The sequence below is a fragment of the Bos taurus genome, chromosome 9 (assembly GCF_002263795.3).
Source record: "Bos taurus isolate L1 Dominette 01449 registration number 42190680 breed Hereford chromosome 9, ARS-UCD2.0, whole genome shotgun sequence".
Classification (NCBI taxonomy): Eukaryota; Metazoa; Chordata; class Mammalia; order Artiodactyla; family Bovidae; genus Bos; species Bos taurus.
In genome coordinates, this window is record NC_037336.1 from 96,080,838 (window position 1) to 96,104,436 (window position 23,599).

The 23,599-nt window shown below is 51.8% G+C and overlaps 1 protein-coding gene across 6 annotated transcripts in view; it reads left to right on the plus strand.

Annotated features, from left to right (window-relative positions):
- PNLDC1 (PARN like ribonuclease domain containing exonuclease 1) overlaps window positions 1-10,120 on the plus strand; it is a 29,089-nt gene extending 18,969 nt beyond the window's left edge. For 3 of the 6 annotated variants that reach the window (XM_059889973.1, XM_059889976.1, XM_059889974.1), the window contains 5 exons: window positions 297-361; window positions 764-817; window positions 1,018-1,060; window positions 2,515-3,182; window positions 3,266-3,356. In XM_059889973.1, coding sequence (XP_059745956.1) covers window positions 297-361; window positions 764-817; window positions 1,018-1,060; window positions 2,515-3,166 — 814 coding nt within the window. In that variant the 3' untranslated portion in view covers window positions 3,167-3,182; window positions 3,266-3,356. Of the gene's footprint in view, window positions 1-296; window positions 362-763; window positions 818-1,017; window positions 1,061-2,514; window positions 3,183-3,265; window positions 3,365-5,471 lie in introns of those variants that run through there. The other 3 variants (XR_003036474.2, XM_002690375.6, XM_059889975.1) reach the window with 3 other exon arrangements.
- Window positions 10,121-23,599: the final 13,479 nt, after the last annotated feature.

The window sequence follows — 23,599 nt, forward strand, 5'->3', positions numbered from 1 at the left end:
GCACAGTCACGTCTGACTCATTATGACCCCATGAACTATAGCCCACCAGGTTCCTCCGTCCATGGAATTCTCCAGGCAAGAATACTGGAGTGGGTTGCCATTTCTTTCTCCAGGGGATCTTCCCAACCCAGGGACTGAACCCCCGTTTCTTGTGTCTCCTGCAACCACAGGCAGGTTCTTTCCCAACTTCGCCCCCTAGTCCCAGTACGGAGGGCACTTTTGGTTAACTCGAGAGGGTGAAGGGCACACAGAGGGACCGTTTTCAGCGAACGTTCTTTACCTTTCTTCTCTCCTAGTGACTTGAACCCCACCAAGAACTCTGGGCCAGTGATCATTCACGCCAGCAGGTGTGAGAAGTACGGTAGGTCCCCTGGGCCGGGCTCCCAAGTGGTCAGCGTGGCTTTGAGGTGCTGGCGCTCAGGCCAGTCCCCACGTGGAGGTGTGGGGGGGCCAGGTGGGGCTTCTCCAGCGCCCTGTCCATGTTGTAACCCCTCCCTCAAAAGGAGCAGTCCCAGGGGCCATGAGTCTGTTGGGAAGTCCTCTGCTTCCTGCTTCCATGGGTCCTCTTGCCACCATGTGTGTGAGGGGGACTAGGTCAGGGTGGCATGAAGCTGGGACAAGGGTCATGGTCTCTGGAGGAATAGCCGTGGGTGTGTTGTGTGTGCATGGCCGACGTGGGTGTGTACCTGGGGGACCTGGGGGCGTGCCCTCTCCCAGGCTGCGTTCTAATGGCTGTCCTCGTGCTTCTGGGGAAACCCTGCAGTGGAGACCAAGTACCCCCACGAAGCGGCATACGACGCCTTCCTGTGCGGGTCAGGTGAGCGCCGCCGCCCCCTTCCAAAGTTGGGGGTGGCTCGCGTCTTCTTTGCAATAATCCCCCACTGTCCCTGGGCACCCCCCGCCCCATTTACTTCCAGGTGGGCGGCCCCTTGGAAGTAAAGCCTGAGTTTGCGTATCACGATAAGGTGGGCGGGTGTGCCTTGGTGTCTGTCACGTTGCTAGCTTCTTCTCTTCCAGTTCTGTTGAAAGTGGCGCACCTGCTCCTGTGGAAGGTACACAGGTGAGTGTCGCTCTCATCCTGTGACCGGCCCGTGGTCGGGGGTGAGCCAGGGCCGCGGGGCGCCCACGCTCTCCCAGAGGAGGAGGATGCGTGTTGTGTAAACAACATGTTCATGAGCAGCGGGCAGCTCGCCTCCATGGGTGGCCTTCCCCCCTGACCCCTGGGCTGGTCCCTGCCCTCCTGCCTCTTGTCCCAGCCTTGGGAAAAGTCCCTGTCAGGCCAGGCCGTGGGTGAGGCTCGGGTCCCAGTGCCGTGTGCCCGCTCCATCTGTTACCCTCCTGTTTCCTCATACCGTGTGAATCACAGTGAGCTGAGAAAACAGAGCCGATCCGGGGGACAGATAATCCGTGCCGGGTTCACAGTCGGGCTGGGGGAGAGGGCAGGGACTTGGACTAAGGCACCTGCAGGGGAGGTTCTTAAAACCCCAGACTGGAATCGGAGCCGCGCATTCTCAGGGCCTCAGCCTCCCTGCAGGGCCCTGCTCGTGGGCACCAGCTGCACGTGTGCCTCACACTCAGCAGCACCACCCTTGCCGCACACGTGTGCCCGGTAGGATACAGCATGCCCGGGGCAGGAGCCGAACAAAGTTGTGTTCTCTGGGGCTGACCTAAAAGTTTTCAGACTGTACCCTGTTCATCTGGGTATTGCCTGCACTTGTCCATTTTGGCAGAGGGTACCATACTGGCAACCCACTCCAATATTCTCACCTGGAGAATCCCATGGGCAGAGGAACCTGGCGTGCCATGGTCCATAGGGTCGCAGAGAGCTGGACATGACTGAAGCGACTAAGCACGCACGCACTGTACATAGAAATAGCCTGTGACACGCCGGTGTGAAGCTTGTAACTTGAGATGTTGATAGCTTAAGAAATCCACCCTCTCCCTGCCCCCATCTCTGTCTTCCCTGCACCCTGACAGCGGGGAGCAGTGGAGCCTTTTGGTGCCCTGGTATCTGGGCCTCGCCTCCTTCATTTCTTTTACTCCTCACCACCTAACCACCCTCCTTGGTGTAGAGGGGTTCCGCGGCAGCCCAGGCCCTCCTGACCCCATGGCTCCTACTTTCTCGGACGTGTGGCGGGGGCTGGTGACAGAACCAGGCTGTGGGGGGAGGGACGGTCCTTTGGACAAAGTGGGGGGTGATGCCCTCTCGAGGGGCGACAGAAGGGACCTTCCTCTCATTCTCTGACCTGTGGCTGGTGCTCGTCAGCCCAGAGGTGTTCACCGAAGTGTTGCCAGCAGATGGTGACCCCTGGACGCTCCCCCTGGGCTGGGGCTATGCTGAGAGCTCGCTGGTTGTGAGGGGGACATCCAGCAACAGGAGCCCTAGAGCTTGCAAGGAGGGGTAGGAGGGTGGTGTCGGGCAGCGCAGTCCCGCTGTCCCCAGGCCCCAGCTGCGGCCGAGGGCCGGGCACGGCGCCCGTAGGCTGAGCACCACGGCGTTTTCCGCCCTCGCAGCGCTGTTCCCATCCCCGAGCCCAGCTTCCCGCTCTACCTGGACGTGCTGGCTCCCTACGTGAACCAGGTGAATCTTATCCGAGCCGGGGTCCCCAAAATCGTAAGTAGACTTCACTCTGCCCTTTGTAGGGGAGGGGGACAGGCTCGTGCTAGGATGCAGCATGCTCCTCTGGGCTCTCTAGGGCTTCTGACAGGAGCCAGACTCAGAGTCGAGAAGGGTGCTCACACTGAGCCTGTTATTTTCTTTCTCGTGCTTCCATGCCAGAAGCAAGGTGACCTCGCTTGTTCCTTCTTTCTCTCCCACCACCACCACCCCTGGCAGACAGGGCCTTTCCTAGTTTCTCTTTCAGGATGTTCAAGCTGGGTGGGTGGTCAGTCCGTAGGAGCTGTGGGAAATCTCTTCTCCTCCCTGCCTTCTAGAACAAGCTGGGTGGGTGGTCCGTCCATAGGAGCTGTGGGAAATCGCTTCTGCTTCCCCTCCCTGTCTTCTAGAACTTTGCGGGCCCAGACTCCCCTAGCATCCGCCCCCCCATCCTCATCCTCACCGTCAGGAAGTGGCCTGGGGTCAGCGAGCAGCAGGTCTACCGCGAGTTTCAGAACCTCTGCAAATTTGACGTCAGGAGGCTCACGCGGAGCCAGTTCCTGCTCATGACCAATAAGTTCAAGGAGTAGGTGCCTGGGCTCTCGGCCCGCCCCGCCCCCGGGAGCAGGCCAGGCCCCCGCGTCCCTGACTGTGCCCTTCCCTTGGCAGCACGCGGAGCATCCTGAAGGAGTACAGGTGCCACCCGACACTGCGGATCTCCCTGTACCGCTACTGGAGACACTCCCCGGACATCAACTGCCTGCTGCAGTAAGTGGCCGGCACGGAGCCTGCCTCGCGGGGCTGGTGGTCCCCGAGCGGGGCGAGTCGACACGGCTTGCTGGCTGGAGTGTGTTGTAAAGGGGTCGTAGACCCATAGACCCGTAGAGCACTGTGGACCTCTTTGCGACCCCCATGGACTGTAGCCCACCAGGCTCCTCCATCCATAGGATTTTCCAGGCAAGGGGATTGGAGTGGGTTGCCATTTCCTTCTCCAGGGGATTTTCCCAACCCAAGGGTCAAACCCAGGTCTCCTGCATTGCAGGCAGATGCTTTACCATCTGAGCCACTAAGGAAGCCTCTCCTGTAGGGAATAGCAGATTATTACTCGAGCATCTGCAATGCAGTGGCAACCCACTCCAGTATTCTTGCCTAGAGAATCCTGTGGACGGAGGAGCCTGGTGGGCTGCTGTCCATGGGGTCGCACAGAGTCGGACACGACTGAAGCGACTTAGTATGCATGCGTGCATTGGAGAAGGAAGTGTCAACCCATTCCAGTATTCCTGCCTGGACAATCCCAGGGACAGAGGAACCTGGTGGGCTGCCATCTGTGGGGTCACACAGAGTCGGACACGACTGAAGTGACTTAGCAGTAGCAGCAGCAGCAGCAGCAGACAATGAACAGGTGAATTGCATGGTCTGGTAGGTGATGAAAGAGAAATGAGCAGGGTCAGGAGGCAAGAGCGGTGGCCTGAGGGGAGGTTGCTCTTTGAAGGGGAAGATGGGGGCCCTTGTCGAAGACTGGCCAGGAGGGGAAGGGAGTGAGCCAAGCACACGGACAGTGGAGGGACCGGCATCCGTCCAAGCAGAGGGGGTGGTGGAGAGGGGGGCCCTCAAGTGGGGCCTCCTAGTGTTGTCGAGGGGCAGCGAGAAGCCACTGAGACAGGACGGAAGGGGCAGGAGGCGAGGCCGCAGAGGCTGGCAGGTCCCAATGGAGCGGAGGGCGCTGGGTGAGGACTGGGCGAAGCTGGGTCTCCATCCATAGTCCTGGCAGAGCAGTGGCGCATCGCTCCTCACTAAGACACTGGGGGACACAGGGCAGGAGTCGTCAGGAAGCCAGGCCACCGGGACCCACGGTTCCATTGCAGCTTGTGCCCCTCGGTGACAGAGGGGTGATGGGGGTGGTGGAGCTGGGAGCCGACAGACAGGAGCAAGGTCAAGTTTAAATCCAGGCTCTGGCGCCTGAGCAGCTGGGAAGATGGGACTGCTCTTGACTGAGCTTCAAAGGTTTCGGATTCCCGTTAGGGGCCAGATCCACTGAAAACCACGTCGTCATCGTTGTCTAGTTGGCATAAAAACTCCTTCTATGTCAACCGCATGGTGGTGGTGGAGTCGCTCAGTCGTGTCCGACTCTTGCAACCCCATAGACTGTAGCCTTCCAGGCTCTTCTGCCTGTGGAATTTTCCAGGCAAGAATACTGCCATGGGTTGCCATTCCCTTCTCTGTGCAAGCCACACCGTTGGCATATAAGTAAGTTCTTTATGTTATAATCCCAAGAAACTATTAGCTGTGGCTTGTGTATGCATTAATACTACTTGTTGTCTGCTTATAAATTAAACTTTGCTTGTTTTGAAGTGAGATGTCTTTTTTTGTAGATGTCATATGATTAAGATATCATATTTGTAGATGTTCCTTTTGAGCATCTACATATATGAAATTTGAGAAACGTTAAATAATATAACCATGGGAAAATAACCTGCAGAGATGGAAGCCTGAGCAAATGTTTCGATAATAGGCAAAGAAACTAGCAAAACAGGCAAGATATTTTGGTGACAACTAAATTTAAATGAAATCTTCATACAAAATCCCATTAAAATAAATGCTGAAAATTCTGGAGAGAGCAAAAACTCTTGGCTGCTCAGCAGTCCATTTACCTCTCCTCCTCCAACGTAAGCCACCAGGGAAGATGCCCTCTGCGTCCCAGGGCTGGTCCAGCCTCGAGAAAACGTGGGCTCCGGAGGCACACAGAAAGAACATGCCATCCGGGCAAGCGGAGGTGGGAAGGGAGAGGGGGCGGAGCCCGCGCCAGCCTCACCCGCTGGGTGCAGCCGGGGCCTCCGTGCGGGCCAGGCTGCTGACCCGGGTCCTTGTCTTGCAGAGTCTGCAGCGTCATTACCACCTGGGCCTTCATTGCGTTTCTCCTGGGAGGAGCTGGCCTGTGAGGGCAGCGAGGCCGCCTGCAGCTCCGTCCTGTCTGCACGCGACCCCCGTAGGGCTGTTTGCCTCACATCCTCCGTGCAAGTGGATCGGTACTGTCCCCACAGGGAACTGTGTTCTGGTTTCAACGTGAAAAAGTCTGTAAATATTATCACCGATAAGTCCTTTGTTTGTGGCCCAAACGTTTCTTTCTATAAATGACTGAGGAGAAGTAACGTCTCCTGGGCGTTTAAGCTCACGTTCCAGAGCATCTTCTGAACGGACAGCTAGGCATCCAGCGGAGCTGGCCACTGAGCGAGCCAAAGGCTCTGTTATTTCTGGCAGAGAAATCATTAGCCAATCGGTTGACAGGGATTTAGGCCTTAGAAATGGCCTACGTTTTAGTAAAGGGGAAAAGTAAAGCCAAGTGTCCATGTGCACAGGTGTTGATCTGTTTTTATTTATTTTGGGGTTTCTCTTTGGGGTTTTTTGGTTTGTTTGTTTTCTGGGTCAAAAATAGTTTTTACTGAGGAGAAAAGACTCCAGCCTACAAATGTGCTACTTGTAGTTAAAATTTTATATGTTTAAGTTGTAGAATATAGTATTTCATAGGTTAGAACAGAGAACAGTTAATATCAGAATCATGGAAAATGCCATGCAGAACAAGTAAATAGGACATCGTATTGTTAGGTTTGTGTAGCTCAACTCTAGTGAGTGTAAAGGTAGGTTGATTTTCCTTATTCATCTGTTCACTGATTCAGCAAATATTTACTGAACTTCTATGATGCCTAAGATGTTAGAACGTGTCTTTTGGATGTTTATGGTAATAGTCATTTAGTTTTTGTTTTTTAATTAGGTTGCCATTTATAAAATCATACACGGCCCCTGATGTTTTGCTAAGAAGCTTCCCCTCGGATAAATAGGGGTAGAGCAGACTATGGTTTTATGGTCCATGTTTGAGATAAACATTATAAACCATAAAGCATTAATACTCACTTTGGAAACAAAGTGACCTGTAGCACAGGTGTGTGCCCCGAAACAGGTAGGATCAGATTCTTTTCTTTCCTCAGCAGTGACGTGCACGTCACTTGGCCTTATCGGGAGCTGTTCTCTGTTGGGGGTTGAACTTGGCTGGGCTGTGTGCTCAGCCTTGAACTTGACTTCATTATTCAGCAAAGCCTTGAGCTCTGTGCAAAAGAGGTTTTTTCCTCTGTAAAAGCAGAAGTGTTAAGAGATGGCAGTCACCCAGAAGAAGAGTTTGGAAGCTGCCATTCTGGAACTCCCCTGTCGTCCTGGGGTGTGAGTGACACGCTGACTGATGGGCTGCTGTCCCTACAGCCTTCCGGGCAGCTCTTGTGTTCAGACCAGTGAAAGGCTTCCCTTGGTCGGGGGAAGGGGGCTTTGTCCATCTGTCCACACAGCGTCTTAGGGGAATTTTTTTCTTTTTTTAATTTATTTGGCCGCACCAGGTCTTAACTGTGGCATGCAGGGAGTCTTAGTTGGCAGCATGTGGGATATCGTTCTCTGACCAGGGATCGAACCCAGGCACCCTGCATTGATAGCACTGAGTCTTAGCCACTGGACCACCATGGAACTCCTGGGGGATTTTGTTTTGTTTTTGTCTTCCTATTGGGTATTCCTTTGTGTATGCTGTGGAAAATTCCCACTGTTTATGGGCTTTTGGGACCCTGTCTCATGGATGTGAGCCATGCAGTCAGTAGGCAAACCTGGGAAGTGAAAACAGATTTCTCAGCTGAGCCTGTGCAGTGGCCATGTTGACCTCCTGGTGTCAGGGCGCTGAGCGCTAAGCTGTCTTAGTTCTGGAGCAAGAGACCCTGTAGTTGTTTTATCAGATGTTACCCATTTGCTCTTTAACTCTTTGTCTCTTCATAAGTTGTTGCGGAGTCCGTGCTAAGGGTGCCCTCACCAGGGCCTCTGTGCTGCAGTCAGCGTCCTGCTGTCCATCCGTCCGTGGGGACCCCGGCTGGCTGCATGGTCTGCTTTCCCTCCTGGAGGAGGCTTTGGTGGTGGGATCTGAGCTGCTCAACCCATGACCTCGATCTGCTTCTGTTTATTAACTTCCCTGAGGATTCTCCACGGGTGCCGCGCTGGAGGTGCCGAGTCCAGGAAGCGCCGTGCTTGTACCACCTCCCACCCTGTGTCCCCAGACAGAGCCTCGGGGGCTTGGGGGGCAGCTCTGGGGCTCCTGCCCCCGCTCTCTCCTCAGCTCAGCTAGTTCTTCACGTCGGTGCATCTTGTGCCGTGCCTTCCCCGTCATCAAAGGAAAGAACCAAAGTGAGAAACAGATAAAGCAGACTCTCCCCTCCAGTCTGTGTGTACATGAGTGTGTGTGTCTCACGTCTTCCATTGTTTCCCTGTCTTGGCTGCGGTGAATAATGCTGCAGGAAACGGTGGGTGTGCATATCTCTCTTTGATAGTTTGTTTTCATTTCCTTTGGATATATACCCAGAGGTGGGACTGCTGGATCATATGGTAGTTTCATTTTTAATTTTTTGAGAAACCTCGATGTCGTCCTCCATAGTGACTGAACCAGTTTACAGTCCCACCAGTCGTGCACATGGGTTGCCTTTTCCCCACAGCTTTGCCAGTACTCAACTTGCAACCTGTCGTCGTCTTGATAATAGCCATTCTTACAGATGTGAGTTTATCTCATTGTCTCATTGTGGGTTTGTTTGTTTGATTTTTTTTTTTTTTGGCTGTGCCACTGGCTTGTAGGGTCTTAGTTCACTGATCAGGGATTGAACCCAGGCCCTGGCGGTGAAAGCGCCAAGTCCTGAATCCCAACCCCTGGACTGACAAGGGGATTCTCTCATTGTGGGTGGTTTTGATTTGCATTTCTCTGACATGGCTCAGTGGTGAAGAACCCACCTGCCATGCAGAAGGTGTAGGTTCACCCCTGGGTTAGGAAAATCCTCTGGAGAAGGAAATAGCAACCCACTCCCAGTATTCTTGCCTAGGAAATCCTGTGGCCAGAAGACAGAGGTGGGCCACAGTCCACGGGGTCGCAGAGGAGTCCGTCACAACTTGGCGCCTCAGCAACAACAAACAGCAACAATTAGTGACGCTGAGCACCTCTCATGTACCTGTTGGTCATTTGAACGTCTTCATTGGAAAAATGTCTATTTGGTTTCTCTGCCTGTTTTAAAATTGGACTGTTTGTTTTTTTCTTCATTGAATTATGTCAGTTCTTTATATACTTTGGGGTGTTAACCCCTTATCTGATACAGATTTCCCCCACTCTCTGAAAGCAGAGCTTTCCTGTGAAACCTTCTGAAAGCCCCAGTGGAGCAAAGTGAAGAAGCAGTTACCTGAGGACACATGTTGCTTGTAAAATGTCCAGATGGATGGGGATAAAGCACAGATGCTCAGAGACAGTGAGGACCATAGAGTGGGGTGCCAAGGTGCTAGAGTGTAGCTCCTGGGGAAGGAGCCTGGTAACGCCAGTCTTGCTCTTGAGGTGACGCTGCCCCTAGGACGTCTTGCTGCAAAACAAATACTGAACACTGTCTCTGCTTTTTATCTTTTTCCATAAAAATGAAAAACTTGATTCCTTTCAGCTAGGAATATCAGGTACTAATGTAGGCCTTTTGAAAAAGCAAAGTGGCTTAAAACCAAAAGTGGGGGAGATCTCTCCATGGTTGTGCAGCTCTTTCTCCCATTCTGCAGGCTGCCTTTTTGTTGTGTTGATTGTCCATTTTGCAGCGCAGAAACGTTTAAATGTGATGTAGTCCCACGTGTTAATTTTTTTTTTTCCTCTTTGTGCTTTTGGTGTCATATCCTAAAATCATTGCCAAGAGCAATGTTGAGAGGCTTCCTCCTTATATTTTTCTCCTAGGAATTTGATAGTTTCAGGTCTTAGGTTTAAGTCTGAGCCCCTTCGAGTTACTTTTTGTGTGTGGTGTAAGATAAGGGGTTCATTTCATTTTTCTACTGTATTCAGTTTTCCTAACACCTTTTGTTGAGACAACCCCTTCCTCATTATATGTTCTTGGCTCCCTTAAGAAATATTAGTTGACCATATTATAAGATCTTAATTTTATCTTTATCATTCATTATAAGAACTCATGCAAGTCCTCTAGAATGTTTTATGTAATTAAGAAGGGTAAGGAACTTTCCTGGCAGTACAGTGGTTGAAACTGTGCATCTGCTGCAGGGGGCCCAGGTTCGATCCCTGATCAGAGCACTAAGATCCCGCATGGCCCCAAAAAAGGGGGAAAAAAACAAAGTAGTGAATATTTATGGATGGACATTTCTTACAATTTCGTGTCTATAGGACTTCACTGGGTACCCCCCCTTCTCCTTGCAACAATGTAACTGCTGTGGAAACAGGACGATATTAATATTCTTACAGATCAGAGCAGACAGGGGTCCCATGAGAACTGGGGATGAGAAGGCAGGGGACTAATGTACAACCAGAACTGTGGGCTTATTTGGCCACGTAGAGTCTTATTTACCTGAAGACCTGAAAACTCCACTTTCCACTCGTGGAAGAAATGAGCTAGTCTTACCTTTAAGATCGCCACATGCTAGTTTTGATCCAGATACTCTGCTTTTGTGTCTTCCAATAAATACAATGTGTGAAATTTCTAATCTGTTTTGTGCAGTATTTTGTTTAAGTCCTCTAGCATCCACATTTGCCTTGAAGATCATTCTGAACTTTTTGGTTGTTGCTGGTGTCAGCGCTCTGATCTCTACTTGACCTTTGGAACAAGTTCAAGGGCAGAGACCCACAAAGCTGAAGGAGTGGTGTGGGTGATGGCTAAATATTGTGACGTTATCTTGGGCAGAAAACAAAGGAATGTCATTAAAATCCCTTTGAGTGCTGCCTCGTAGAAATTCAGAATGTCTGTCATGACTTTAAAAAACAGCCTGTTTAATTTGAGGAGATGGCTCAGTGGGTGAAGAATCCGCTTGCAATGCAGGAGACTCAGGAGACATGGTGGGTTCGATCCCTGGGTCGGGAAGATCCCCTGGAGAAGGAAATGGTAACCCACGCTAGTATTCTTACCTGGAAAATCCCATGGACAGAGGAGCCTGGTGGGCCACAGTCCATGGGGCCACAAAGAGTCGGACACAACTGAGCAATTAAGCACACACATACAAGGTAAAGGAATCTTCCCTTGTCTTTTGGGGGAAATTCCCCTAAAGTAACTGTTGAAGAGTGTTCATTCAAATGATCTCCATTTTGTAATAACCTGAATCACCACTTGATGGCACCAAAAAGTAAGAAACCCAGAAGGGCTTCCCACTGCTGACCAGAGGAGGCGTTTAAACGTCATTTTTCCCAGCGGGAGGGAGGGATGCTATTGTTTGAAATAATGTTTGGATGTATTTTGTTCTCGGAAGAGCTTGTTACCTGTGACTCCCTCTTCCCCTCCCTAAGACAGACACCGTTGTCCAGGCTGGAGTTGAAATGAGCTTAGAAAGGGATGTCTCAGACAGTGATGGGGGGCTCCTGGGGAACTTGAAGGCGGCGCCATGAACGCCCACAGGTCTGGTCTGGAGGACCATAGGCTAGAGGGTTGGTTTTAAGACAGGCTGCAGACTCTCGGGGGCTAGTGCCGGCCAGGAAGTCCTAGCAGAGCTGGCACAGGACGCGGGAAGGTGGGGGGCAGCAGATTGGGGGACACTCGACACGGACCCCAAGGGAAGGGTCCCCCAGAGAGTGTGGGACCTGCAGGGGAGGTGGCGCCACGCTGCTTCCTCCCTGGCTGGGGGAGCGGCCGCGGTGGGGCAGGTGTCACATGGCGGCCTGGGGATGACCTCCTGCTTCACTGTGCAGGGCGAGAACCAGCGCTGGGGGTGGAGGTAGGGTGCCGCAGGGAGACGTCCCAGAGCCAGGCCAGGAGGGGGCCCTGCGGAGCCAGCACTAGGCACGGCCATGGGGAGGACACTGTCCGGGGCCCGGGTTCCCCCTTCGTGTGCGCCCCGTCCGGCCTTCTGCCGGCGGATCCGACGCGTCTGCCAGCTGTCCTCCCGCTCCTTCGCTCAGGGTGAGACTCGCCTGGGGTCTGGCGCCTCCCAGCGGCTGCTCTCTTCCCGTCTCGTCTCTCATCTCACGCCGGCATCTCACCTCACACCATTCCTGTATGCGAATCCTGCCTCGTTTGCCTCTCAGGGGCCAGGGAAGGGGGCGCTCACACCCCCTCCTGACACCCCGAGGTCCCAGAGCCGCCCTTACAGGCAGCGCTGTATCCACTCTGCAGAGCGGGAGGGAGGGAAGGACTGGGTGGGCATTGAAATGGCTGAGCTGAGCATCTTAACTGCCTCTGAACCTGAAAGAAGCTATTTAAACCTGAAGCGATGAGTACTGTCGAGGCGCCAAAATTAAGGATGTTTCCAGAACAAAGCGGTTCCGGGAGTTCTCGCTTGGCTCTGGAAAATTCAAAAGGGATGTAGTTCTCCATATCTGAGTCAAAGGGAATCAAGCTACACCTGGTTCGCTGCTCACGGGACCCTGTCCGGGTTGCTCTTGACTTGTGAATCCGGGGCGCCCCAGTGACCACTCACCTCAGTGGCTCCTTTGTGATGGGCTGGCTCTGTGTTGCTAGTGGGATGGAGCTTTGGGAGGGGAATTCCTTCTTAGAGTGTGTTGAACAGTGTCCCTCCCAAAGTCACGTCCACACAGAGCCTCGGGATGTGAACTTATTTGGAAATAAGGTCTTTGCAGGTGTCACTGAGGGTCAAGCTGAGGTTACCCTGGATGAAAGTACAGCCCTGAATCCCTGAGGGTCTCCCCTAAGAGACAGACACAGAGGGGGAGGCCACGAAGACAGGGGCAGGGAACGGAGGGTGCTGGGAGCCCAGAAGCTGGAGGAGGCCTTTTCTCCTAGAGACTCTGTGGGCCACAGGCCCTGTGTACACCTTGATCTCAAGCTTCTGGCCTCCAGGACTGTGGTGTTCTGTCGCTCTGTCCTATCCGACTCTCTGCGACCCCATGGATTGCAGCACACCAGGCTTCCTTGTTCTTCGCTATTTCCTGGAGCTTGCTCAAACTCATCCACCCAGGAGCAACTGCCAAATGGTTAAACAGCATGAGGGCTATCCATAGAATATGATTCAGCCTCGAAAAGGACCTTCTAGGGGGCAAAAGAAAAAGAAAAGGACATTCTAACACATGGTATAACCCGGATGGACCTGGAAAGCATCAAGCTGGGACTTCCGTGGTGGCCGAGTGGTTAAGAATCTGTGCTTCCACTGCAGGGGGAGTGAGTTCCATCCCTAGTCAGAGAACTCGGGTTCCACTTGCCACACAGAGTGGAAAAGCAAACAAGAACCAAGACATCATGCTAAGTGACACAAGCCAGCTCCAGACCAGTGCTGTGTGACTCGCTTACATGAGGCATCCAGAGCAGTGAAACTCAGCTGACTAGAGCTTACAGGGCCCGGAGGAGGGAGCAGCGGGGACTTGGTGTTCAGTGGGTACACAGCGTCAGTTTGGGAAGATGGAAAAGCACTGGGAATAGTGAAGTTTGCACAGGATTGTTGGTTGCAGTTAGTGCTGCTGAACCGTACGCTTAAATTCAAGTGTATGTTTTCTGTCATGCATATTTAACCACATCAAAAAAACACAAGATACCAAACTGTTCAATATAATGTGTTCTATTGTTCCACCTTGACAAATATAGTTCAGTAACAACTGGAAGGCCGGCTGGGTTCACGCTGAGACTTCGTGGACTCCTTGGAGTTCTGGGCTGGAACACGGCCACACTGGGGAGCTGGGCCCTGACCTGTGGTCAGCCTTCTCCTCTCTCCCTGCATTGGGCCCCGTCCCTGACCCCGAGGGGCCTCACGCACGGCTGGCCGTGTAGATGCCCTTCGCCGCACATGAGGGCTCCTGGCAGCATGGTTGACCCTCATGGAGGTGGGACCAGGCCCTGGAGGCAGGCTCAGAGCTGTTTGGCCCAGAGCACCAGGGTCCTGGGTGCTCAGAGCATGGCCTATGGCTTCAGGCCGGCCCAGAGCCTGTGGCTGTGAACTTTGGTGGGTGGGACTTGATGGGGCAGGTCACTGGGGCCTTTAAAATGTGGGGCTTGGGGTAGGGGGCCCGCTTCTCAGGCCTAGGGCAGTATAGGACCGTTGGGGACCACTGTTATCTGTGTTGAGATGGGGCGAAGGCTAGAGAAGCCATCAGCCTGACCTGGATCCCTGTTTCTTTTTTTGGCCCTGCAGAATCCGGGTCCCTGCCCACCCCCCTGCCCCCACCATGGGAGGGTTCCCAGCCTCCCTTCCAGTGGGCTGAGGCATTTGACCTTGGAGAGCAGTCAGCCAGATTCAGCCTGCCTGGGCTTTGCCTCGGCTGCTGGTGACAAGAAGGAGGTGGGACACTGAGAGTCCCCCCTGGTGGGGGCAGGTGCCGAGGGGAGGACCCAGAGCCCAGGGCAGCAGCAGCAGGGCTGTGAGGGCAAGGGAAGAACGGAAGAGCTTGGCGGAGGCAGCGGCGCCTTTTGATGAAGCTAATTCTGCCGCACGATTTTAGCATCACGCAGTTGTTTTTGGCATCGTAACTTAGCCTGGATTTTTCTGTCCTCCTGGAGATTCTGTGAGTTGGCGAATGTGCTTTTAATAAATCGCCGTTCTACTCAAATTAGCCAGAGTCTGTTTCTGTTGTTTGCAGTTAAGAGCCCAGACTGATAACAGCTCCCTGGGCACACGTGGAGCTTAGGGGCTAGAAGTACCTGCAAAGTAGCTTCTGTGTGGCTTTCTTTTTCGTTAAATTTATTCTGTTTTTGGCCGTGGTGGGTCCTCGTTACTGCACGTGGGCTTTCTCTAGTTGTGGCGAGCAGGGGCCACTCACTGGTTGTGGCCACGGGCTTCTCTCTGTGGTGGCTTCTCTTGTGGAACACGGGCCCTAGGGCTCACGGGCTTCAGGAGTTGCAGCACGTGGGCTTGGTAGTTGCGGCTCCCAGGCTCTGGAGGGCTGGCTCAGTAGTTGGGGTGCATGGGCTTAGTTGTTCCACGGCATGTGGCGTCTTCCCAGACCAGGGATTGAACCAGTGTCTCTTGCATTGCAAGGTGGATTCTCAACCAGTAGACCACCAGGGAAGACCCCTTTCTGTGTAGTTTTAAGTGAAGCCTCCTGGGTTATTGATTGCAGGATGTGCCTGAGAACGGGGTGGGAAAAAGGGTATTTGGGTTTTGATTTATAATGCAGCATTCTTAAAAAGGACATCCTCCAAAAACCCAAGTGTCCATCATTGGATGGACAGAGAAATCAAACGTGCTGCACACACCTTCCCCTCCACACACAGAACACTATGCAGCCTTTGGAAGGAGTGGAGTTCTGACACTCGTGACAACATGGATGCCCCTTGAAGACCTCATGCCAGGATGGACATCGTGCAGACCCAGAAGGACACGTATGATTCCACGTGTGTGAGGTCGCTAGAGTAGTCAAGTCCATAGAGACAGAAAGTAGAAGGATGGTAGCCGGGGCCTGGGGAAAAGGGCTAATGGGGAACCTTTGCGGAAGGGGCAGGGTTTCAGTTTGGGAAGATGAAGAACATTCTGGAGATGGATGGTGGCGATGGTTACACAACAAGGTGAATGCACTTAACACCAATGACCTGTACATTCAAACATGGTTAAAATGATACATTTCGTGTTATGTATATTTTAGCATAAAAATTACCGAAAGTAGAGGTCTTCCAGAGAGAAGCTTTTGTGTATCAGAGTCTGTCTGATCGTGAGACTTGAACCCGCATTAGATTTCCTAAGTCTTCAGGTGGGCCCCTAGAAACTGCTTGCAGGAGGATGTGGATAGGGCTGTCTCTGTGGTAAGGCCTGGCCGTGGTCCCCTCACGTGACCGCTCATTGAAACCAAAGCAGATGCTGACGGTCTGAGGTGGGGCTGTCTGTGTGCGTGCTCAGTCGCGTCCGACTCTGGCCCCAGGGACTGTAGCCCACCAGGCTCCTCTGTCCATGGAGTTCTCCAGGCAAGAATACTGGAGTGGGTTGCCATTTTCTTCTCCAGGGGGTCTTACCAACCCAGGGATTGATCCCAGGTCTCCTGTGTTGCCCTGGAAAAGTGAATGGCAACCCACTCTAGTATTCTTGCCTGGAGAATCCCATGGACAGGGGAGCCTGGTGGGCTACAGTCCATGGGGTCGCAAAGAGTCAAATATGACTGAGCAACTAACACTGACGCTCCTGCATTGCAGGCAGATTCTTAACTGTCGGAGCCACCGAGGAGAGAGCCCCACTGCAAAACTGAGCCCTCCGCGGCACCAGGCAGCTCTGGCCTGCTTCATTTGGGGCAGGAGACGGAGGAGGATGTAGGTGGGATGGTCCAGAGCTGCGGGCCTTAGGAAAGCTTGTGTCTCGGAGGAGCCTCAACATTTCACTGCAAACTAGAGTAGAATAGAAGGCGGTGTTGACCTAAGTGCTGCACAGCCCTGTTCCAGGGTGGTCTTTCCTCTTGATAAATTGCCGGGGTCCAGCCCCGGCTGATCCAGGGTATTCAAAGTGGGGACGGCATCAGCGAGGGTCAGGATACAATAGCTTCAATTAGATATTAATTAAAGATATAAAGAGTAATAGAATAAGGATAGCTCAGTAGGAAAATTCAGTGGAGAAAAGAGGCTGAGTAGCTTGGTTTACGCGGGAGACCAATAAAACTTCAAGACAAGAAGCTTGCACCACTTACGTAGGCCGCAGGCATCCTTCCGTTCTCCCGAAGGAGAGGAGACACTGAGGCCTCCCCGGTCGGATCTTAGAAGCCCAGGCATAATTAGTAAGCATGGCGGGTTCCGTGCTCCAGATGGAGACTCAACCAGAGTAGAGAGAGAGCGACATGGGGAGACCAGTATTTTGAGAAACTGATCCCAATTCTTTATTTTCCAGAGTCTGTTTTTATACACTGAGATGTTATACAAAAGTCACGTGGGGACAGCAGTCCTGACTTTTATTAAAGTCAGGTGCTTCACACAAATGTATACAGAGGTCTTAGGGGTGTTACATCATCTTCTGGCCAGGGGGGCCTGCTGACAATTTACGACCCTCTCCTTGTGACAGTGGTCAGAACTCTTTTTTCTCCAAGGGTGATTATTCTTAAAACAGACACCACCCAAATAAAGTTACATTCCTATAGGGTGAGGGTGTAGTGGGTTTTAGTTAAGGAAAGAATTTACTTAGCCTAAGGTCTAACGGGATTAATATCAAAGGTTAATAGTTATTTCTTCTATATATTCATTAATGTGTGTAAGGGCAGGGGATATGGAGACTTAGCAACAAACATTGGCTCAACAAATGAAAAACCCCTCACCAATACAATTTCTAATCAGCCCATTATACTTATACTAATAGTTTTCTAATTTTTCTAAGGAACCTGTTTTTAGAAGGTTTAAAGCATCTCGTGCCTCTCACAGTTGGGAGGCTGTGAGCAATCACATGTGGCCAGACAAGCCTGTCAGGCAGGCTAGAGAACCTTCAGAGGAGTTTGTAGGTTAAAACACTCTTATCACGCCCAGGAATTATTATTAACTGGCGCTCTAAGTTAACTCCTTCTCCGAAGGAGGTGGTGGGGGACAGCCCCCCGTAAAGTCAGAGGTGTAGGTGAGAGCACAAAGTAGCAAAGTAGGCAGGCTCTGGTTATGGGGGTAGATGCTCGAGGATTTCCAAGGGGACTCCTGAGGCTCGATCCCGCCTTTGCGTATGTCGAGCCTCCTTCCTCATGACCTTTGCCATGGGCGGAGTACCGCACTCCGGCCCCCAACAATAAATGTTCATTGTTCTGGACGCATCAGTGATGATTGCAGACTTCGGAGAAGGCACATTCTTCCAAGAAGGCAGGATGTGGTCACTCTGAACGCCTCAAGACTGCCGTATCCAGAGGGTGATATTGACTTTAGGGACACTTAGGAGTCGACTCTTCGAGACAGCAAGGCACAGGTATTGTATGTCCACGCTGGTTGTGGGAGGGACTTGGGAGCATGAGTCTGGGCATGCACTGATGTGTCTGCCCAGGCCACGTGTCCTGTGCGGGTTGGCTCCCCCTGGGCCAGAATCCTTACATTTCAGGGTATGGGCCTCCTGCTAGAAGAATCCTCTTACACAGGGGTGATGCACGCAGCATGGTCCTCAGCCAGGGAAAGGTGGAGATCTAGAACCATCCACCAACTGCTCCCAAGGTGGCCTCAACTGGGGAGATTTAATGAAACTTCCCAAAGATGCTAGACGGTTGTGTGTCCTTAATGCCCCTGGGAAACATCTCAAGTGGGGGCAACCTAGGTTGTTCATCTCCATCTGGAAGGAGTGGAGATGCAGAATCCTAACCCAGCGGCAACTGCTTTCAGGGATAAACACAAGAACTGTGTGAGGAGCTGCTGATGTGTCCTGGGGCTGCTCAGAGGTGAACAGGTGAAGGCTGGGGGCCAGAGGAAGGCCTTGGGGCTGTTGGGACACAGGACGTTGCTGGGGAGCCAGAGCCTGCAGGACAGGAGCAAGGTGGTCAGCTGCTGAAGCCCCCCCCAAGAGGCCTCTCCTGCGACAGTTTAGGCCTTACCTAACTGGTCACTGTTGTGAGCTGAGTTGCATCCCCCAGATTGATGTGTCTAAGCCCCAGCACCCCAGGATGTGGCTGTATGTGAAGACAAGACCCTTTAAAGAGATGGTTAAGTTACAATGAGGTTCTCAGGGTGGGCCCTGATCCAGATGACTGGGGTCCTTATAGGAAGAGATCAGGACACAGACACACACAGAGTGACGTGAGGAGGCAGAGAGAAGACGGCCATCTGCGTGCCAAGGAGAGAGGTCTCAGGAGGAACCCACTCTGCCGGCACTGTGACCTCAGACCTCCGGTGTAAGTTAGGCAAAATAATAAAGCCTTAATTTGTCCCAACTTTAAGCTGGACACTTGTGTTTTTGTCTGATACAATTTTTATAACCAAGCACAGGGCAGCTGAGTAGGTCTAACGTAGCTATGGTTGCAGGAGACATTTAACTATTGTTTTCTTCTGGCTGCAGACACCGCAGAGTGTCCTACTTGGGGGCAACATACACATATTGACTTACCAATATTGAGCTTGTCGTATGGGTTGTTTTCAAACAATGGGAGCAAGGCTAGTTGGATCCATTTTCACCTCTGTGACCTGCCACCCAGATTGCCTGGCAGTTACACAGTAGGCCACAATAAGGCACTCTGGTTTTGCAAAAGAGTCACAAGCCCTTACCCTCTAAAATACCGCAGGCCTAACGCCCAAGGACCCCCTCAAAACCCTGAGCAAACAGAAGTCAGCAGCATGGCATCATGTTATATTCAGAAGCATTTGCTAGGTGCTAATTGTAATCAGTGGAGACAGATTAGTTCAGCAAACCATCACCTGAGGGCTTTGGAGTTTCCCTCTCAGTGACGTGAAGCCAGGTATTTGTCAAACCACCTGTCCGTGCTCAGCCCTGGTGTTCTCAGGGAATGTAGATGTGGTTCCTTCTCCAAGTGGTGTACAGTGCAGCTGGGGAAATTAAACTAACATTCAACAAAGAATTAGAAAACAAGCAGTATTTAAAATTGTGGTCCCAGGCTTCCTTGGTGTGCTCAGTGGTAAAGAATCTGCCTGCAGTGCAGGAGACCCGGGTTCAATCCCTGGGTCAGGAAGATCCCCTAGAGAAGGACATAGCAACCCACTCCAGTATTCCTGCCCTGGAGAATCCCCATGGACAGAGGAGCCTGGCGGGCTACAGTCCATGGGGTCACAAAGAGTCAGACACAACTGAGCGACTTCACTATAAACTACCTGGATAACAATGAGTCTACTTAATATCTGATCATGATGCATGATCCTTTAAGAGACAATTAAGAATGACTGCCAAAACAATGGGTGTATTTGAGGAAGAGATAGTTAAAGCTTCCTGATACTTAGTAGGAACACTTATAAACATTTTATTTACAGAAAAAAAAAAAAAAAATCTGCCCCCCAGTGCAGGACACACGGGTTCGATCCCTGGTCTGGGGAGGTCTCCCATGCCTGGGAACAACGAAGCCTGTGCACCACAACTATTGAACCTGTGCTCTAGAGCCTGAGAGCTGGGACTACTGAGCCCACGTGTCCTAGAGCCCAGGCTTCACAAGAGAAGCCACCACAATGAGAAGCCCACACACAGCACCTAGAGAGTAGTCTCCAAGACTAGACAAAAGCCCAAGCGGCAACGAAGACCCCGCACAACCCCAAACAAGGAAATGCATACAATTATTAAAAGGTAAGTAAAAATAAAATCGTGGTACTAACTTTATACATAATTGATTTATTTAACTTACCCTTTCACTCAGCCTATGCCAGACGAGTAAGACTTTATCTCTGCCTCCAGGGCCTAAGTGTCTGGAGGTAAACAGACACATAAACAAGTAACTCTAATAAAATAATTTAATAGGTGCAGTCACTGAGCACCCAAGAATCGATGCTTTTGAACCATGGGGTTGGAGAAGACTGTTGAGAGTCCCTGGACTTCAAGGAGATCCAACCAGTCCATCCTAAAGGAAGTCAGTCGTGAATATTCATTGGAAGGAGTGATGCTGAAGCTGAAGCTCCAGTATTTTAGCCACCTGATGCGAAGGGCCAACACATGGGAAAAGACCCTGATGCTGGGAAAGATTGAAGGTAGGCGGAGAAGGGGCCGACAGAGGATGAGATGGTTCAGTAGCATCACTGACTCAATGGACATGAGTTTGAGCAAGCTCCAGGAGATGGTGAAGGACAGGGAAGCCTGGTGTGCTGCAGTCCATGGGGTCTCAAAGAGTTGGACATGACTTAGCGACTGAACAACAGCAACAACAAATCACAAAAGTTAGCGAACTCTTCTGCATGGGTCCAAAGTCCCAGCTATTCAGGTTAGCTACTTGTGGTACTCTCAATATGTGAATTTTTGTCATTTGAAGATGACTGATATTTTCAGTCTCCTTGAAAAAATTGTAGGTGGAAAAACATTGTTTGCCCAAACCCATAGTCATTGGCAGAAAAAGACAATGGGTAGAAGTTTAATGTGTCCAAATTTGACCTTGGACTAAATTTGTAATTTCAGACATTCTTTTAAGTAGCCCTGTGGGACATTTGGAAAGGCAGGTCAAAAATGTGTCTTCAAGCTTCCTAGAAGGAAAAGAAAACCCCTAATTGCACACTTTATGGTGTTCTATTGACATAAACAAATTGGCTGCTGCAGTCCCTCCGGATGCAGAAATCTCTGACAGGAGACTCTGGAGTTACGGTGGGAAGCCTGCTAGCCGGTTCCAACATGAACACAGTCTTCATCTTTTTATGTCTCTCTCTCTCTTTTTTTTAATAGAGCCTCTAAATGTTAGCTGATGAATATCTCCAAAGGATAATTTAGAAAGTACAGTTTTATGAAGGGCCGAGACAATGCTGGCCAAGAATGCAGGGCTGAACCCAGGGTAATATTTAGAACATCCAGAGGGATGGACAAACTCCATGACCCCAGGCAGTGCTCCAAAAATACTCTTTCTCACAAGTGGAGTTTTCATGATGTTTGGACAAGGGAGAGCACACGATTACAATCTAGGTAAGGAATCTAGAGGGCAAGTGTCTATGTTGCCGATTCGGTGCTGACTCAGAGCAGAAGGAAATGGTCCATCTGTTATCATTAAGGAAGATGCCCGATGCTTCAGCTGTGTCTACATGGGTGACCGCCACACCACGAATGTCCCCACTGCCCCTCGGGGTCAAGAGCCATCTTGCTTGAGGACCGCTGGCCTCATTGTGGGTCACTTCACACTCTCCCTGCAAAGGCGCTTCGTGCTGGGCTGGAAGAATCTTTCTGGCAGATTCTAAATACCGAGGGGAGACCGGGGGAGGCTCAGGGCAGGGGACCTAGTCCCCCACAGCAGGGCCTAATCTGAGCTCCAGCTCCTCCCAGAGTCCACGCGGAGGGGCTGCTTCCACAGCCTCTGGTGGGTCTGCTTTCCCCAGAGTGGCTCCCGCCATGGGCTCCCCTCCACCATATTCTCATGGTCCCCAGCACGCTGGCCTGCCTGGTCAGAGGAAAACATAGGGCAGGGTGTCAAACGTGCATTTCTCTTTAGGATTCGATGTTTAAGAAACGTGCACTGAAAGTAAAGATCCTTACTTGGGAGAGACCCAACTGATGCCGGGCCAGGGCAGGCGAGGAGAAGCAGGGCAAAGATTCCCCGAGGCTGATGGGATTCGGAGCAGATTTCTGTTCTCAGGGTTTTATCTTGGGCTTTTATCTGGCCAATGGCATCTGAGGTCCCTTTTGCAGGACTGGAGGGCAGAGGGCGGGGCCAGGCCCATTCTGAGATCCTGTCAATCAAACAGATGGGATAAAACTTCACTCATCACTCCAATCAAGCTTGCGAGTCCCAATTTCTAGCAGACCTGAAGTTGCTTAGCTGACAAATGGTGAACCGAGACAACTGGGGCTAAACGACTAGCCTGCCATTTTGAGGAGCTGCTGCTCCAGCACTGACTCTGGGGCCATCTTTCCCCGTGGACATGAGGGCTCACACCTGCCCCACCTGGGGCCTTTCTCTTGGTCTGAGCGGCCCGCCCTCTTCCTCTGCTAGCTCTCAAATCTTTCTAACTCTAAAGGGGAGTGCTGGCCTTTGGGAAGTTCTAAGTTCTCTAACTTCTGTGGTTCGTTGTTGCTGTTACTCGATTGCTAAGTCAGGTCCCACTCTTCATCTCCTGGAGTTTGCTCAAACTCTTGTCCACTGAGTCGGTGAGCCCACCCAACCATCTCATCCTCTGTTGCCCCCTTATCCTCCTGCCCTTAATCTTTCCCAGCACTGTTTGGGAAGGGCTTTGGGAAGCACTGGATAGCTGTTTCCCCGTAACCCAGGGCTTGATAGCCAAGGTACAGTAGAGGTCCGTCCAGATGGAGAGAACATCCTAGGATGTGACTGGAGTTCACTGGGCGTCCATGGGGTTAGCACAGAGCAAAGTCCACATGGCATTCAGAGGGTTTGGAACTTAAGAGTAAACTCTTGAGGAAACGGGGCTTCCGTGGTGGCTCAGCAGGAAAGAATCTGCCTGCAGTACCGGAGCTGCAGGAGACTCAGGTTCAGTCCCTGGGTTGGGAAGTTCCCCTGGAACAAGAAATGGCAAACCACTCCAGTGTTCTTGTCTGGAGAATCCCATGGACAGAGAAACCTGGCGGGCTACCGTCCATAGGTTGCAAAGAGTCGGACACGACTGAAGTGACTGAGCACGCATGCACACTTGATGAAGGAAAGGGTTTCTACTGTGTGTGGCTCTGTTTCTGGCTTCCACCACCTGATGGGTCTACCATTCATGTGTTGCTCTACTTCTGGGTCCACTCTGTGGCCTCCTTGGCTACCAAGCTTACTCCTCACTTGATCCCATAAAGCCCTTCCCTGGCCATGTCTGCCATGTTTCCCTGTTGTTTGATGGGATAAAGAGGGATGTTGTTTCTGTAGGCAACTTGTGGAGGTGAAAGCTAGAACTTCATCCCACCCTGGATGTTTGGGACCATGGAGTCCTCATTTTGGGCCTCTGCCGTCTCTGTTGCCCCTTCTCTCTACACTTCCCCCACCCCAGACTCTGCCTGCCTCTCAAGAGGAGGACGATTACTCACAAAGACCAGCCGGGCACAGAAATAGCCAACCTATTTGTGGTTTAAATGCAAGCAGTTTTATTTTTACAGAGAGTTGCTGCGTTTTCTCTAAGTATAAAGCATCATCTACCACGAGTGAAACGCCTGCTCCATCTGCAAGAGTCCCCGCTTTTGTTAGTGGTGCCAATTAGTCACAAAACAATCAGCGCCTCCCCCTACCCGCTTGATCAGGGGAGGAGAGTGCCATCTCCTCCAGGCTTCCCCCGGGGCGTCTCCTCCTACCTGGACCCCATCTGGCCACTCCAGGCACCGCTTCCCGCTGCCTTGTTTTTTTGTTTACCTGGTGACCGTTACCAGTTTCCAAATGTGGCATCTTGTTCCCTGCAGGATGGACAGATGCCTCTGCTCTGTTAGGAACTGGGAGAAGCAAATTGGGGAGGCCCTCTGTTCTGTTGACTTAAATCGTGACGTTGGAGACTTTCTTCCCGTGGGTCCCTCAGCTCAGAGTTTCACAGCCCCCGAAAGGACAGG